An 18,159-nucleotide genomic window follows, 5' to 3' on the forward strand; every position below is an offset into this window, starting at 1 on the left:
TTTCAAACTTCAAAAAACTCTATACCAAGGCCCTTTTCAGAAAGTGTTTTGAAGTGACCAGTGACACGAAGTTGACCCTAAAGGAATTCTGGAAGGAACACTTCAGCATCCTCAACTCTGTTAACATGATTGACCAAGCTTGGCGAGGTGTGACCTATAGGACATTGAACTCTGCCTGGCGTAAGCTGTGGCCATCATGTGTCACAGAGAGGGAGTTTGAAGGTTTCCAACCAGAGGCGGGTCCAAGCACTGCTACCCCTGTAATTTCTGATGACACTGATGTCGTTGAGGAAATTGTTGTCATGGGCAGGAGTTTGGGGCTTGAGGTCGACAAGGATGATATTGATGAGCTTGTAGAAAGCCATTCTACCGAGTTGACTGTGGAGGAATTGTTGCACCTGCAACAACAACAGCAGCAGGATCTGATTGTGGAGCAGGAATCTTCAGAAGAGGATGAGGTAAGGGAGGATGTTCCAAGTTCTCTCATCAATGAAATTTGTTCCAAGTGGGCAGATGTGCAGGCTTTTGCTGAAAAATACCACCCAGAAATTGCAGTAGCAAACCGGGCAGTGCATATGTTTAATGATAGTGTCATGTATCATTTTCGAAGAATACTGCAGAGGAGGAAGAAACAATTAACAATAGACCAGTTTTTCACAAAAGAAAAGAAAGCTGCTACATCAAAGCCTGTTTCTCCTCCAAAGAAGAGACAAAGAAGAGAAGAAACCCCTGAAATAGATCTGCCCACCCTTTCATTGGAGAGAGAAACAACTCCTGAAGGAGAACTACCCCGCCACATCATGGAAGGGGACTCTCCTTCCAAGCAGTAACCTCCCCCTTCCATCCTCTCCACATCCATCCCTGTATGCCATCGAACCGCTGCTCAAAGGTATGTTCACTACAGTACAGAAAATGGTTTAAAATTGTTTTATTTTAGTACAGTAAATGGTTTAAAATTGTTTTATAGGATTTTCTGACCAATTTCATACACATTTAGATAATTATTGTTGTTTAGGTACACGTTTTATTAATATTTTGGGCCTGTTCGAGTGCTTGGGAACGGAATAGAATATATACCATTATTTCTTATGGGGAAAAAAAATTCGGTACTCGAACAAATCGGAGGTCGAACACGGATCTCGAACGGATTATGGTCGAGTACCGAGGTATCACTGTATTTGTATAAATGGCAGTGGTAAATAATTCGAGAGAGAGAGAGAGAGAGAGAGAGAGAGAGCTGCGCACCTGTCAAACTCAGTCATACAGACGACGCCATAAGGATGACGTCATCATTTAAAGACTGCTATATTTTCATTGTTTGGAAAAATGATTGACTATTTGTTCTTTCTACAACCTTAGGTAACATTAGCCTTGCTATAATGTTCCCGAAGGCGTTGTGGAAACACAATGTACATACGAACTTCAAGTAAACAAACGCATACATTATAACTTCTATACATCTTTGGCAACTTTGGCTTCTGTTATTGTAAGAGTAGATTTCGTTCATATACACTCTACCAATGCCTTCCATTTCTGCCAGTCGTACGATAGCTCGAAATATAAATGAAAAATCGCTATAGATATGCAAAATTAACACACAAAGACGATTTTGTCAAACTCAGTCATGCAGACGACACAGTAAGGGTGACGTCATCATTTAAAAACCTCTATATCTTCGTTATTTGTAAAAATAATTGGCTGAAACTTCTGGGGAGCATGTACGACATGTTTACGCATACATAGAAGCAATAAAACAATTTTCTATTTCTGAAAGTTGTTATGTCAATACCCCATGGCGGACGGTCCCCTTAAAGGACCAAAAGTCCGAGCCAAGCTCCAAGTTGGAGGTCTTCCTCCGACTAGGGCAGAGACGATCGTAGCTTCGCATGAGCGAGGATAGATCCAGCGGGCAGGAAAAAGTTATTCCTTTAAGCCTGAAGGTCAGGGAAAGGCTGAGCGACAGGCTTCATTGCCGAGAGCGGAAAGGAGTTTTCTCCCGCCGAAAGGCAATAAGACCGTTATTGCTGGAGAAGAGGCCTCAAGGGAAGAGGTATATCTCCCACGGCACCAACCACCTTAGACTCTTCACTTTGCCTGGAAGACCCCTGTGGATGACTATCGCAGATGACACGACCTCCGTACCGCGACTGTAGCGGGTTGTCTCTTCTTGAGGAGGAGGCGTAGTGTCTCCAGGCATGAAGCCGAAGCGACGCCCCGGTTCGGGAGAGATGTCGCAGTGTGGTTGCTTGAGTAGTCTGCGCCGTGGGAGAAGCTCTCCCGGGAGTTCCGTCAGGGGAAGCAGAGGGTCCAGAAACCGTTCTGCGCATAGTCCCAGTGGAGCTCTCCCATTGAAAGGTTGACAGACAACCTGGTCTTGTTGAGACCCATTGTCCACAGACAAAAAGGGGGGAAGACGCAGGCGTCGAAGTTGTCCCACCATCACCGGAATGCATCTTGCCAGAGTCTCGGGGTCTGAGACTGGGGGGAAGAACAGCGGAAGCTTGAGGTTCCAAGCTGTCGCGATCAGGTCCCCCAGACCAGTACTTGCTGGTTACCCAAGGTCAAAGACCCCCAGGTACACTCTCTCTACGAGGCTCTGCTCAGATAGTCGGAGAGAACATTCCCCTGCCTGGAATGAGAGAGCCGATGGTGGTATTGAGAGAATCTCAATCATCCCGGTATCTCTACTGCAAGATGTGAAGGTGTGAAAATGCGTCCCCTGCTGGTTAGAATACGCCAGAATCATGAAGTCGACGCGCACGGGGCGACTCGGCAGGAGCTGTAGGATCTGTAGAGGGGCCAGACTAAGGCCCCTAAGCCTGCCTGAATGATGGAGAGGTATCCTTCAGGTCTTGACCATAGGCCTGAACCGGAACATACCCCGCCCCCCTTCCTTTGACGAGTCCGAGAACAGCATCAAGAATGTGGGGAAAGGACGAAAATATCCACTACCATCAAGAGGCTCCATAGGTCAACACCCATTGCAGGTCTAATAGTTCCGCTGGTCCCATAGGGGCCAGGAAGTCCGGTTAAACATTGCCTAAAGCCACCGGAACTTGGACCGCCCCACATGGAACTTATCCTGAGGCGACCGTTCGGACTATAGACGGGTCAATGAGGAAAGGAGAACTAGGAAACGTTCCAAGGTAGGGCTGAAAGCTCTGCTTGACTGAAAACAGGTACTGCGACTCTCCTCAGTCTTGCCACAATCAACTGAAAGGAAGGCTCGGAGGATGTGGTAACAGAATCTGGCGTCCCCAGGTGGTCACCCATCCAAGTACCGACCAGAACCGACGTTGCTTAACCTCGCTGGACGGACGAGAAGCGGGGTTTCCAACGTGGTAAGGCCGTTGACTCAATATCATGGCCAGATACTCCAGATGTTGAGGCAGAGGAAGAGAAGGCTCCAAGCAAAATACCATGAGCCCACACTCATGGTAAGCACCCGGAAGCTTGTCCCGGCGCTGAAGAAGGTCGAACCCGAGCCTACCGGAGTTGACCAGCCCTCCAAACAGCAGAGGAGGCGGAAGCCTGCACCTGAGCGGCCAAGAGGAAGGCAGGGAGAGTTCTCTGGGGAAACAAACCTGCTATGCCACGGCGGGATAGCCACACTGCATCATAAGCAGGAATACTTGCAGTCTAGGCTGAATTCGACGAGCTCCCTGGAAGATGGATGGAATGGAAACTGAAAGTACCCGTTCTTCCGATCCAGGGTTCAAGGAGTCCTGTCGCCTCGTTACCAGTCTGATCGATTCTGCTGGTCTACGCTGGCCGAAGTTTGTTCGACAAACTTGATCAGGGCTGAGAGGTCGACTACGGACATCCCCTCCCAGATCCTTCCTTACAAGAAAGGATCGACTGAAGAGGTCGGGGGTGAAGCCGTCGATGATCCTAAGGAAGACCTTCGCCTAAGGTATGGATCATTCTGCTCAACCGGGCAACTCTTGCTGACGCTATGGCATAGAGGTTCAGAGACACTGAATTCGCTGACAGAGACGGCAGGCGCGATATCCTTGGCTGATCACAGAGATTGTGCGGGAATGGGCATCGGGAAGCTGTCATTCGGATGAGTAACCTTAAGCATCCTCCCAGCGAAAAACCTGCAAACCTAGAGTTCGTGAACTCTGCCGCTCCTTTTAGGACTATGCCCCCCCGGGGGAGCCTCCCGTGCCATCTGTTCCTGACAGGAGGAAACTGCAATTGGACACCTTGTCCCAGTTGTCGTAGCCGATAACTTAGGCCGACGTGGTTGAAAGAAAAGGGCGCTGGAGCCCTGCAGAGTCTGGAAGAAAGCGCCTTGGAGGAGTGAAAACGGAAGTCGATTTCCTCCGCACAGCCGCTGTCTAAGTCTCTGTCCTTGGGCACAAACAAACTCTTCTCAAGGATGGAAGGGTGTCTGAGGTCGTCGACCTCCACAGATGAGACACCCGAAGGAAGGCCTCTGTCAGCGCGTACAGATGGTACAACATCGAGCTTGTCCGCAAGTTTGGAAGAAAGCGCCTTGGAGGAGTGAAAACGGAAGTCGATTTCCTCCGCACAGCCGCTATCTAAGTCTCTGTCCTTGGGCACAAACAAACTCTTCTCAAGGATGGAAGGGTGTCTGAGGTCGTCGACCTCCACAGATGAGACACCCGAAGGAAGCCCTCATTCAGCGCGTCCAGATGGTACAACATCGAGCTTGTCCGCAAGTTAGATACTTACCGACGAAAGGCCAAGGTGCCTGAGCTCGAGAGGAGGAAAGTACCCATGATCTTCCTGTAGCTTCCTTGAACCAAACCTCGGGCCGTAACCGAGGAGGGAAAGGACCTGGTAAGCTCCCAGAGGAAGGGGTAAGCAGTCACCCCTTGTCCGATGGAGAGATCTCGAACGGAAAGCCCCCCCCGCCAAAAATCCTTCCAGGGAATGACGGGGAAGGGCTAACCCAGGTTCAGGAAAGAGGAGTGTTGCTCAGATCTCCCTGAAGTTTCTCCTATTCTTGCAAGTGCCATGCTCTGCGTTTACGGGGTGAGGCCGTGTTCTGGAAATACGCTCCAGAAGAACTCGCCAGGCTAGCCATGCTGCGAAAACCCCATTGGAAATCGTGGTCGCAATCGCCCTGGAGCTCGCGCGACGGTAATTCAAAGATTTGCGCGTGGGCGAACGTGGAAGCGCCCATGCGCGGTAACGCAGGAACGCAAACGAAGGCGAGCGAAGGAGCGCAGATGGAGGGCGAGCGTGGTAGGAAGGTCGAGGGCTGGTGGTCGGCGAGCGATAACCCATAGACGAGCAATGGATACTGCAAGAAATAAGCCGACGTTTGTGTGAAGAAACACCGTCGGTTCGCGCGACGGCGTGCGACGGAACACCGTCGGTTCGCGCGACGGAACACCGTCGGTTTACGCGACGGAACACCATCGGTTCGTGCGACGGAACACAGTCCGTCCGCGTGATGGAAAACCGTTGGTTCGCGCGCGGGCGAACATTGGAGAGCATGGGCGCGGACGCGCATGAGCGTAGACGTGCAGACACGTGGGCGTGTGGGCGCGCAGGCGAATGATCGCGCGGGCAAGCGGTCGCGAGGGTGGGCAGGTGAATGAGCGCGAGTCCGAGGCGGCGAACGCAAGCGTTAGCGCAATGGCGAGGAAACGCGCTGCCGCGTGGGCGAGGAAGACCGCTGGTGATATGGATCAACAGGCAATCGGTGGTAAGCTGGTGAGCGCTAACGCGCAGGTTGGCGATGGCGCGTTGTGTCATGCCGACGCGATGGCGAGCAGCATGCGCAGGTGAGCGATCGTGCGATGGCGAGCAGCATGCGAAGGTGAGCGATCGCGAGCAGCATGCGCAGGTGGGCGATCGCGCGATGGTGATCAGCATGCGCAGGGTCGCGCGATGGCGATCTGCATGCCAGGGTCGCGCGATGGCGATCAGCATGCCAGGGTCGCGCGATGGCGATCAGCATCCGCAGGTGGGCGATCGCACGATGGCGAGCAGCATCCGCAGTTGAGGGTCGCACGATGGCGAGCAGCATCCGCAGGTAGGCGATCGCGCGATGGCGATCAGCATGCGCAGGGTCGCGCAATGGCGATCAGCATGCGCAGGGTAGCGCGATGGCGATCAGCATCCGCAGGTGGGCGGTCGCGCGATGGCGATCAGCATCCACAGTTGAGGGTCGCGCGATGGCGAGCAGCATCCGCAGTTGAGGGTCGCGCGATGGCGAGCAGCATCCGCAGTTGAGGGTCGCGCGATGGCGAGCAGCATCCGCAGTTGAGGGTCGCGCGATGGCGAGCAGCATCCGCAGTTGAGGGTCGCGCGATGGCGAGCAGCATCCGCAGTTGAGGGTCGCGCGATGGCGAGCAGCATCCGCAGTTGAGGGTCGCGCGATGGCGAGCAGCATCCGCAGTTGAGGGTCGCGCGATGGCGAGCAGCATCCGCAGTTGAGGGTCGCGCGATGGCGAGCAGCATCCGCAGTTGAGGGTCGCGCGATGGCGAGCAGCATCCGCAGTTGAGGGTCGCGCGATGGCGAGCAGCATCCGCAGTTGAGGGTCGCGCGATGGCGAGCAGCATCCGCAGGTAGGCGATCGCACGATGGCGAGCAGCATGCGCAGGTGAGCTAGTAGCTGGCGAACCATGTTCCTTCAGAAGTGTTGGAGAACGTTGGCGTGCCGGCTGTAACACACGCGGGCGATCCGGAGATCGCCGAGAGACAGGTGATCGCTGGCGAGCTGATGATCGCTGACGAACAGACCTGAACCGAAGTTCTAGATCGCAAGGGCGAACGTGGGCGCGTAACAGGAACCAACAGGAACAGCAGGGATGATCATCATGAGAGCGCTGACGAACAGGAGAGCGCCTGTGCGCTAACACTGAGCAGGAGCAGGAGAGAACACAGCAGAAGGGCGCGCAGGGGAACAACCCCCGTGGGAGGCAACCCTTTGCCCCGAAGGGATCGTTGTCCGCCGGGAAACTGATGTCCGTCGGAAGACCGTTGTCTGTCCGCCGGGAGACTGATGTCCGTTGGAAGACCGTTGTCCGTCGGGAAGACCGTTGCCCGTCGGAAGACGAGATCAGACTGCTGTCCATATGCACCAAGGCGGAAGATCAAGATAAAGGAGTTGTAGGCTGCACACGGAGATTCAAAAAGGCACCTCTAGCACCCTTATAGGGAGATGAGAGGCCCTTACGACGAGGCGGACGGTGGGCCTTACGGCGAGGGAGGCCAACAGCAACAGAAGAACCCTCCGAAGAGGAGTCTCTATGAGTGTACTCTCTCGCGAACGAAAGAGAAACACTTCGTAGAAGAGACTGGTCAGCCAGTGACCTAAAAGGAGCAATCCTCTGAAGAGGAGCTCCTGTAGTTGCCCAGCCCCTTGAGCGAAACTGCAGGTGTGATCGCTCAGCACCAAGAGCATAGTCGCACGAAAAAAAGGCAAGAGAAGAACCCCCCAAAAGGGGAAAAACTCAAGCCTGGACAGGAAAAAACTTCCCTCGGAAGGAAAGTTACCCGCCCAAGGAGGCAAGCCTCCTGAGAGTTCTAAAATGAACTGGAGAGCTGTCAATCGTCACGGGAGTACTTCCAGTAGAAGGAGACACGCTTCTGACGAAAATACAAGGGGGGAGGCAGCAACAGCCGAAGCCCCAGGACTCAACAAGACAGCTCACACCGTTGCCATATTACAGAAACGAACTAGATCGGTAACTGTAAAAAAAATAAAACAAATAACATTAGTACACATTCATTCCCCCGGGAAGGCTCCGAAGAGGAATCCCGAGGGAAAGGAAACAAGAATTACACAACAGGCACGTGCCCTCACAACCACTTACACTCATGGAAGGAGAGCTGTAACCAAAACAGAATTACAGTATAACAATTATAATTATGTAACAATGTAATTATGTTATTTTGATAATAAAATAAATTTTTGAATATACTTACCCGGTGATTATAATAGCTGCAACTCTGTTGCTCGACAGAAAAACTCTACGGAAAAATTCGCCAGCGATCGCTACACAGGTAGGGGGTGTACTCAACAGCGCCATCTGTCGTTCAGATACCCAGTACTCATTGTAAACAAAGAACTCAATTTTCTCCTCGGTCCACTGTGTCTCTATTGGGGAGGAAGGGAGGGTCCTTTAATTTATAATCACCGGGTAAGTATATTCAAAAATTTATTTTATTATCAAAATAACATTTTTCAATATTTAACTTAGCCGGTGATTATAATAGCTGATTCACACCCAGGGGGTGGGTAGAGACCAGCAAAATATGTTTACATCATATGAGCTAAGAATTTTTATTTCATTTTAGAAGTTATCAAAATAACTAAACAAAATAAATAGGTACCTGGTAAGGAAGTCGACTTGAACAATTACTCTGCCTTTTTAAGTACGTCTTCCTTACGGAGCCTCGCGATCCTCTTAGGATGCTGAGCGACCCCTAGGAGCTGAAGTATCAAGGGTTGCAACCCATACAACAGGACCTCATCAAAACCTCTAATCTAGGCGCTTCTCAAGAAATGACTTTGACCACCCGCCAAATAAACTAGGATGCGAAAGGCTTCTTAGCCTTCCGGACAACCCAAAAACAACAATAAAAACATTTCAAGAGAAAGATTAAAAAGGTTATGGAATTAGGGAATTGTAGTGGTTGAGCACTCACCCACTACTGCACTCGCTGCTACGAATGGTCCCAGAGTGTAGCAGTTCTCGTAAAGAGACTGGACATCCTTAAGATAAAAAGACGCGAACACTGACTTGCTTTTCCAATAGGTTGCGTCGATTATACTTCGCAGAGATCTATTTTGTTTAAAGGCCACGGAAGTTGCGACAGCTCTAACTTCGTGTGTCCTTACCTTCAGCAAAGCTTGGTCTTCCTCATTCAGATGGGAATGAGCTTCTCGTATTAACAGTCTGATAAAATAGGATAAAGCATTCTTTGACATAGGCAAAGATGGTTTCTTAACTGAACACCATAAAGCTTCAGACGGGCCTCGTAAAGGTTTAGTTCGTTTTAAATAGAACTTAAGAGCTCTTACAGGGCATAAGACTCTTTCTAGTTCATTTCCAACCATACGATAAGCTTGGAATATCGAACGATTTTGGCCAAGGTCGAGAAGGCAGCTCGTTTTTGGCTAGAAAACCAAGTTGTAGAGAACATGTAGCCGTTTCAGATGAGAATCCGATGTTCTTGCTGAAGGCATGAATCTCACTGACTTTTTTAGCTGTGGCTAAGCATACCAGGAAAAGAGTCTTTAAGGTGAGATCTTTCAGGGAGGCTGATTGTAGCGGCTCGAACCTGTCTGACATAAGGAATCTTAGTACCACGTCTAAATTCCAACCAGGTGTAACCAAACGACGCTCCTTCGTGGTCTCAAAAGACTTAAGGAGGTCCTGTAGATCTTTATTGTTGGAAAGATCTAAGCCTCTGTGACGGAAGACTGATGCCAACATGCTTCTGTAACCCTTGATAGTGGGAGCTGAAAGAGATCGTTCTTTCCTCAGATATAAGAGGAAGTCAGCTATTTGAGTTACAGAGGTACTGGTCGAGGATACGGATACTGACTTGCACCAGTTTCGGAAGATTTCCCACTTCGATTGGTAGACTCTAAGGGTGGATGTTCTCCTTGCTCTAGCAATCGCTCTGGCTGCCTCCTTCGAAAAGCCTCTAGCTCTTGAGAGTCTTTCGATAGTCTGAAGGCAGTCAGACGAAGAGCGTGGAGGCCTTGGTGAACCTTCTTTACGTGTGGCTGACGTAGAAGGTCCACCCTTAGGGGAAGTGTTCTGGGAACGTCTACTAGCCATCGAAGTACCTCGGTGAACCATTCTCTCGCGGGCCAGAGGGGAGCAACTAGCGTCAACCTTGTCCCTTCGTGAGAGGCGAACTTCTGCAGTACCTTGTTGACAATCTTGAACGGAGGGAATGCATATAGATCTAGATGTGACCAATCTAGGAGAAAGGCATCTATATGAACTGCTGCTGGGTCCGGGATTGGTGAGCAAAATATTGGGAGCCTCTTGGTCATCGAGGTTGCGAAGAGATCTATGGTTGGCTGGCCCCAGGTGGCCCAAAGTCTCTTGCATACATCCTTGTGGAGGGTCCATTCTGTTGGAATTATTTGTCCCTTCCGACTGAGACAATCTGCCATGACATTCAAGTTGCCTTGGATGAACCTCGTTACTAGTGAAATGTTTAGACCTTTTGACCAGGTGAGGAGGTCCCTTGCGATCTCGTACAACGTCAGAGAGTAGGTCCCTCCTTGCTTGGAGATGTACGCCAAAGCCGTGGTGTTGTCCGAGTTCACCTCCACCACTTTGCCTTGAAGGAGAGACCTGAAGCTTTTCCAGGCCAGACGTACTGCCAGTAGCTCCTTGCAGTTGAAATGCATTGTCCTTTGACTCGAGTTCCATATTCCCGAGCATTCCCGACCGTCTAATGTTGCACCCCAGCCTACGTCCGATGCGTCCGAGAAGAGAACGTGGTTGGGAGTCTGAACAGCCAGGGGAAGACCCTCTCTTAGGTTGATATTGTCCTTTCACCAAGTCAGACAAGACTTTATCTTTTTGGAAACCGGGATCGAGACCGCTTCTAGCGTCTTGTCCTTTTTCCAGTGAAAAGCTAGATGGTATTGAAGAGGACGGAGGTGTAGTCTTCCCGGATGACAGCGTCCCTACCAGACTCATCCACAGCCTGACTGAGCAGCGTTCCTTCTTCAGCATCTTCTGGATGGATAGCAGGGCTGGGGGCTGATCTTCTTGTTGTTCAGCAACGTCCTCATCAGAGGGTTCCTCATCCGAAACTGATGAGGAAACGGCAACGGAGTGGGCAACGTCTGGCTCGCTGAATCCGGTCGCACTGGTGGATGCGTGACGGAGCCGGACGCAATATCATGGAACTGCTGCACAGTCTGTGAACTGTCAACAACCATGGGTGCGCGAGGAAGCACAGCGTCAACCCGAGACTGTCTAGACCGTCTGGGTTGTGCAGTCAACACCCTACCGGGTTGCTGAGGTTGACGCACTGCGTCAAAACAAGTCACCTCTGCTGGTTGTTGAACGTCCTGAACGTCAACAACCACCTCCGAGCGTCGCTTAACGTCAACGTGCGGCTGGCAACCCACACTGGGTCGCATCGGTGGAGGAACCACCTCAACTGGCAGACGCGAGTAGGTTACCTCAGCATCAACAGGGCGCACAACCGACCGGTTGGAAGGTTGTTGGCCAGAAGGTTCTTCTCCGCATTTAAGTCCTCTATCAAGGACGCAAGCTTGGACTGCATGTCTTGCAGCAAAGCCCATTTAGGGTCTACGGGAGCAGGTGTGGCAACAGACGGGGTTAGCGACTGAGGCGGAACCGTTTACCATCCCTGAAAGCCTTGTTATGCGTGACATAATAGTACAGCAAAACTTCAAAGGCTCGACAACAGCTGTGAAGTTGACCTGTAAACAACTTGGAGCGTTTCTGGCTAGGCGCCAGGGAGAGTCTACCAGAATTGAGAAGTCTATCTGGGCAGAGGCATGAACTCCCAAGCCGAGAACTTCTCTCGTGTCATATCAGACTCTCGCTCTATAAACCAGTTTAAAAGAAGGGAAAGCAAAGGCTGTATCCCCCAAACTCCTCCTGGTGAAAAACCAGTCGCCTAGCCAACGTAACGCTCTCTAGGAGAGCGAGAGAGCACTAGCTTAAAAACAACGGCTTCGAAGTAGCTAGGCCTAGTGTAAGCTCTGACGTTTAGGCGAACGAGGAGCAGCAGTTACAAAAAGATCCGGACGAAGATCCTTAAAAAAATCATCATGATTTAATTAAAGTCCATAGGAGGCTAAGCAGCTTTAGGCTCCTCTCCATCTGACAGAGTCCTCAAGGGAATATCAGTAGGAGGGAGAACAGCAACTTCCTCATCTACAGGAACCTTGTCCGATAAAAGCTGAGTCTCTCACTGGTGCATTAGTAGCGGACCAGAACGCAACGTCATGTAACTGCTTGACAGTCTGTGAACTGTCAACAACTGAACTGTCAACCACAACAGGTGCGTGAGGACGCACAGCGTCCACTCGAGACTGCTTTGACTGCCTAGACTGAGCAGTCAAAACAACTCTAGAATGCGGAGGTTGACGCACAGCGTCAAAACAAGTCAACTCCGATTGTTAGTGAACGTCTTGAACGTCAACAGGAGCATCAGCTAGTGGCCTAACGTCCAAATGCGGCTGAAAAACCACACGAGACCGCATCGAGTGTGGTTCTAAACAACCTGACTGACGTGACTAAGCTACGCCAACGTCAACAGTAAGCACAAAGGAACGTTAGGTTGGGTGAAAGCCAGGATATCGATGAGATAAACGGCTAGACTCAACGGACTAATCGGCAGAATAGTCTTCCATAAGGGAGGCAAGCATATACTGCATGTTTTGCCATACAACCCCTTAAGGATCAACGGAAATGGTTGTGGTAATAGACGAGGGTAACGTCTGTGACCGCAACACTTTGCCTACAAAAAAAAAAAGACTCTCGGAGTCTGTGTTACGTTTTTGTTAGGCGGCGAGCAGTTATCCGATGACTGCATAGGGTCAGAGCTGTCCTAATGGCTGTAACCAGGACGCTGGACCTGTCCTGAAAGGACTGACTTTCGCTTAAGGGCTTCGAAACCTTGTGACAGGTTTCTTATGCGAAAAGCCTACGGATGGCGAGGAGAAACAAAGTCTCTCTCGTCTTATGGTAGGGGAGATCTTGGTAAGATACACCCGATACCATAGAGGGAAAACGTCTGTTCGTTGGTCAAGGCCTCTCGAACCCATAAGTCGTTTGACATTACTTCTCCCCTGGGCTTGGGAGCATGTAAGAGGTCCCGGACTAGGTGAACGACAGGCACGAACAGACGAACCCTCGGACGCAACACTGTAACACTTTGCGCCTCGGACGCAACACTGTAACACTTTGCGCATATCACTTTATCACTTCGATTTTCTGTTTTGCACTTATTTCTACCTGAAACACGCAATTCTACTCTTCATTAAAAGGTAGTAATTGCGAAATTAGTCGTATAATGCAAGCTCATAATACCAGCAAAAAACAGAAAACATATTTTAAGATAAAAAGAAAAATCAGTGGCTGGGAAAGAGACTAAACACTAGTTCATATAACTACGTTTTCAATCTCTCACCGCACATAGCCTGGGGACGAGAATAAAAACCTAAAAACGTTTTATCCTTCCTCCCCGTACAGCGACTAGGGACGTGAGTAACACGAGAACAACGTTACCCGCTTGAACGGAACGTTTTCTCTCCTCTCTCTCCCTCCGTCTCTATCTCTCTCTCTCTTTCTCTCTTGATTTCGCACCTAAGAGAAGAGCCCAATTATATTTCGTCAAAAAAACATGCTATTTGACTAAAGGAAAAAACTGAAAGGTTTTTCAAATAAAAAGTTCCTTTAAATTAGAATTTAAAACATTTAAGCTAAGAAAGAATGAACAAAACGTCAGAATCGATTTACTCTTACTGCAAAGTGAAACCGTGATACACTCTCTCTCTATCGTAACGATAGAGCGCATGTTGAACGTCCTGAACGTCAACAACTGCGTAGAATAAAAAACTAAACGTTAGTTCATCTTTGAAAACAGTACGAAGACTATCAAAGAAATTCTTTCATAAAATATTACATTTAAAAAGTTTTAAATCCTTAGCTCTTTAAAAGCTAAAGACGATATAAAGGGCTCAACGTTGATTAACTTCGTTTTCCAAGTTAGGACCGCCTACTCTCAGGAAAGGTCTATATAAACAAAGTATTAAAATTTATTTTTATATGTTTATAAAAAAATGGAAAGTTAATCGAAGAGGCCTAATAAAGGCGGAGAGATATAAAATATATAGAGGAAAATCTATAACGTGATAAGATAATTACTAAAAGCCTAAACACACTTCCGTCTAAGGGAAGGGTCGGCCATTTAAAAGTGAAAGAAAGACCATACTCTCTTTGTCACCATAATTAAATCTATCCAAAACGAGTTCAAGTTTTAAGATGAAGATAAAACACCTGCATAGCGAAAGCTCAAAACTAGAATAGTGTACTTCACCAAATAGTTGTGAAAACAAATCCAGTTAGCAACAGCGAATTAGTAGGTCTTGCCGGTAGCCCGACAGAGAGAAAATTGAGTTCTTTGTTTACAATGAGTACTGGGTATCTGAACGACAGATGGCGCTGTTGAGTACACCCCCTACCTGTGTAGCGATCGCTGGCGAATTTTTCCGTAGAGTTTTTCTGTCGAGCAACAGAGTTGCAGCTATTATAATCACCGGCTAAGTTAAATATTGAAAAATGTAATTTAAAAATGAATGAACACTAAAGAAAGAACGAAAACCCCGAAAGGAATCGTTCTACAAGCTGAAAAAAAAAAAAAAAAAAACTACAATTAGATTCATAAACTAATTGAGACAAACGTACGGCGTAGCAACCCCCCCCCCACACGGAAAGGAAGCTACAAGGGCGTAATAACACGTAGTAAAAAGGTGAACGACCTCAAGAGAGAGAGAGAAAGACCGGAGTCAATCTCGATCGCCACCCATAAAATTACGCCGTGGAGGCCTAACTACCGAGGACACCACGTAGAAATCGTACACTACACACACAAATCTGAAAAGGAAACTTACTGATTTCTATACTCAAATATATATACAAACATGAAAACATGTTTACATATATATTGTGTAAAAGAAAAGTAAGTGATTAAGTAAAGACAAAACAAACAATGGCTGCCAGAGAGGACCAAGACAGAGACGTCTGTCACAGTCCGAGCCAAAAGTGAAAGTGAGCATTCATCTGTGTGTGAGGGGGGGGGGAGGGGTAGCTAGCTACCACTCCCCTACCCCCCCGCTAACTAGCGCGGGGGTAATACACCCTCGTTAAATTCTAATGGCTCGCCATTTCAGCTGCGCTAAAAGGTAACCCCTCTGTAAATAGCGTGGTTTGTATTTCGGTTACGGAACTAAGTTTTTTTGGCGTTGTTCATATAGTTATTGCCGAAAGAAGATCGCCCCTAACCACGGTAGCTTTTTTTCACGATCAAAGCTACCGTACGAAGATGTATTTGTTATATTAGCAAGTTTTATTTACGGTTTTTCTAAGAACCAGATTCTCACTTTGTACAAAAAGTTTGCCTCTCACACACTAGTTGATTGGTACAACTTCTGTCACGACGTGTGTGCGGACATCTTAGTGATGGACAGTAAAAAAATTGGCGGACCAGGACATATCGTCGAGATAGACGAGAGTAAATTCGGAAAAAGATAATATAATGTTGGCAGCAAGGTCCATGGCAAATGGGTGTTCGGCGGGATTGACCGGGAAACATGTGAGACTTTTTTCAGGGTTGTCAAGGATCATTCGGAAAAGACATTACTCCCGATATTATTTGAGTGCGTCCATCCCGAAACTACAATAATTTCGGACTGTTGGAAGGCCTATAATAATATCAAGGATCAATTTCTTCAACACTAAAATGTTAATCATAGCATTAACTTTGTGAGTCCGAAAGATCCCAGTGTGCACACCAATACCATCAAATCACAGTGGCGAGTACTAAAAAAGGGATTTTGACGAAGGAAAAATCTATTTCTGGGCGAGAGACCTGTGCCGCCCAGTGAAATGCTCCTTTAGCATCATTTCTAAGGTATATAACTGCTATATATTACCAAGAAAAAAGTTGCATAGGAATGCCAGGCATGACCCCAGCTCGCTCACCTAAATTAGGTGTCGGTATATAGTAACTGGGGCGTGAAAACCACTATCAGAGGTCTCGTGCCATTTAGATATCTCCTCTTCAAATATCCCCGTTACTACGAGGTGCCGTATTTGATCGGTAAGGGGTGTAGACTGAAGGCATTCCTGGAATTAGTTAAACGTGTTTATCCGCTCAATACCCACGATTCTGATTCCGAAAGTCCTGGTCCGTCCCAACACCCGTCCCCTCCACAACGTAGTGTAACAAACCATCCACAAAAGAAGGTGTCCCATCACCCTACATCTACTAAAAGTGCCCCTCCAACGTGCCCTCCCCAAAAGAAGAAGGAGTTGTCTCTCGGCAGAAAGGCAATACCAGTTGAAGACTCGGACTTCAGTGACTTTGAATAAGTAGGGGGGCGTTGTAGAGGTTACGAATAAACCCGCAAGCTGAACAGGAAATAATGTAAGTACAACCCTCTCCGTTTCTAGTTTGTGTGATCGCGGCCACATGTATGAATGATGTCGGCCGATTAAGAATATGCTTGTGTGTATGAGTGATAGCGGCCACATGTATGTATGATGACTTCCGATTAAGAATAGGCAAGTGTAAGGGGGGTCGCAGGGGGGCGGTAGCCCCTCATTTAGGTTTAAGATTAATTATACGGCTATGTACAGGGGGTCGCAGAGGGCATTAGCAGCCCCGTTAAGGAGAGACACGACTTGTAGGTAAGGTTAGGTGGGCCCATTCAAGTTAGGCAGTGTTCAATTCTAGAGTTTTGGCAGAAAATTCTCTTGTAGAACGGCCAGGTCTTACGAAGGGTTAGAAACTGGGAAGAAATTCCCGTTTTCTTTGTCCACGGGAGGACCTGGCCGCTGATCAACAAAGGCTCCGAATTCTGGATACCTTTAGTAAAATTCTCTGGGATATATCACTGTAGTTAAATATAATCTAGGAAGCTACTAAGAAGGAACTTCCATCAGGACGACATAGCCTGAGCCCAAAAATTAAAGTATCATATATTTACTAATACCGGTCTTAGGACATGCCTACCGTAGATTTTATTAATCAAACTAGCCAAACAATCTGGCATTAGATTGGGTATAAATGGCTATTCGCATTCAAAACGCAAATAAATGCAATATATTTATTCATTAACCTTTATTCATGTCTACTGAAGATATAAATAATGTCTAGTCTAACAGGCCTACATAGATTTATGGCCTTTAGCCTAACGCATTGCCTATGATCCAACTCAGTTTTGGGAGTTGTCTTCTGCTACACAAGAAACTACATTGTAAACAAAATATGTCTCTTTAAGTATACATCACTTACTTATCCATGGTGGTGTCCTTTAACTTGGAAGCAAGAAATTTGACAAATATTAACTAATTATATTCGATATTATTCCTCTGCCGTAAAAGCAGCAACACTGTTACACTCACAAGACGTAAACAAGCGATTCCACCACGCACAGCTAGGTATTGCACTATCAACTCTTTGCACTATCAAAAGTGTTCAAGTGGAAGCATTTAGAATGAGTGTTTGCACAAAAACATTATAAAATATGTCTATAAAGGGCTTTGCTGTACTATATATATTAATAGATATATGAAATATTTTATAGTATTTAGAAAAGACCTTAAGTCAATTACCAAGGTCTTCCAAGCAAGACACTATACCATTTGATAAGAATAATTCTATATGGAAGCATATAAATATGAATATCTAATAGCTTCTATCAGATGATTGTTTGTAAGGCAAATATCAGTGTCAAGATAAATTTGTGAATCAAATTAAAATCACGAGTATTACTAAAATAAAAATAACACATTCCGCATATGGTAGAATACTCAGCTGCCAAGGAATGTCATCAAGTGTTGTATGAACAGAATTCAACAGATAACAATGATCTCAGTAGGAGTGGTTAACATCAAATCATTATGCTTAGTTCTGGAGGGAGGAGTGTAGGCTTGTGATAAAAATTAACTATATACCTAGAGAGAATTGTTGAACATTTCAAACACTGATTTTTTCCTAGTTAACAAAAATAATTTATATATTCTTACAACTCTGGATTAAATTCACATATTTGTATTCTTTATTTTTTTCATGATTAACTTCTTGAGCTGTTATGCAGTAGCTTCTCCTTTAAATAAGAAGTTAGTTTGAAATTACTTTATGTAGCCATGATACGTGGATGTTTCCCATTCTTATACCACGACCAATTAGTTGGATATCAGGAAGATGCAGCGTCAGGCACGATCAAAGTAGGCCTATACTGTATGTCAATATGTGGGACCGGGCAAGCGGAGCTCAGGAACATCCTGGTGATATATTGGTACCAAGGCATAATCTAAGATCAGGTCAATAGTTGGTAATAGGACATACGTAGAAATTAAGTACATATAAGTGAAACTGAAGTACCTCATGATTTTACAGAACTGAATAAGCCTACACACAATGAGTCTTATAAA

The 18,159-nt window shown here is 47.3% G+C and overlaps 1 protein-coding gene and 1 pseudogene across 2 annotated transcripts in view; both read right to left on the minus strand.

Moving 5' to 3' along the window:
* LOC137653567 (small glutamine-rich tetratricopeptide repeat-containing protein alpha-like) overlaps window positions 1-17,174 on the minus strand; it is a 179,015-nt gene extending 161,841 nt beyond the window's left edge. For both annotated transcript variants that reach the window (XM_068387075.1, XM_068387073.1), the window contains exon 1: window positions 17,018-17,174. In XM_068387075.1, the coding sequence (XP_068243176.1) occupies window positions 17,018-17,025 (8 nt within the window). In that variant the 5' untranslated portion in view covers window positions 17,026-17,174. The remainder of the gene's footprint in view (window positions 1-17,017) is intronic.
* LOC137653873 (5S ribosomal RNA) lies at window positions 3,237-3,355 on the minus strand (annotated as a pseudogene).
* Window positions 17,175-18,159: the final 985 nt, after the last annotated feature.

The sequence above is a fragment of the Palaemon carinicauda genome, chromosome 14 (assembly GCF_036898095.1).
Source record: "Palaemon carinicauda isolate YSFRI2023 chromosome 14, ASM3689809v2, whole genome shotgun sequence".
Classification (NCBI taxonomy): domain Eukaryota; kingdom Metazoa; phylum Arthropoda; class Malacostraca; order Decapoda; family Palaemonidae; genus Palaemon; species Palaemon carinicauda.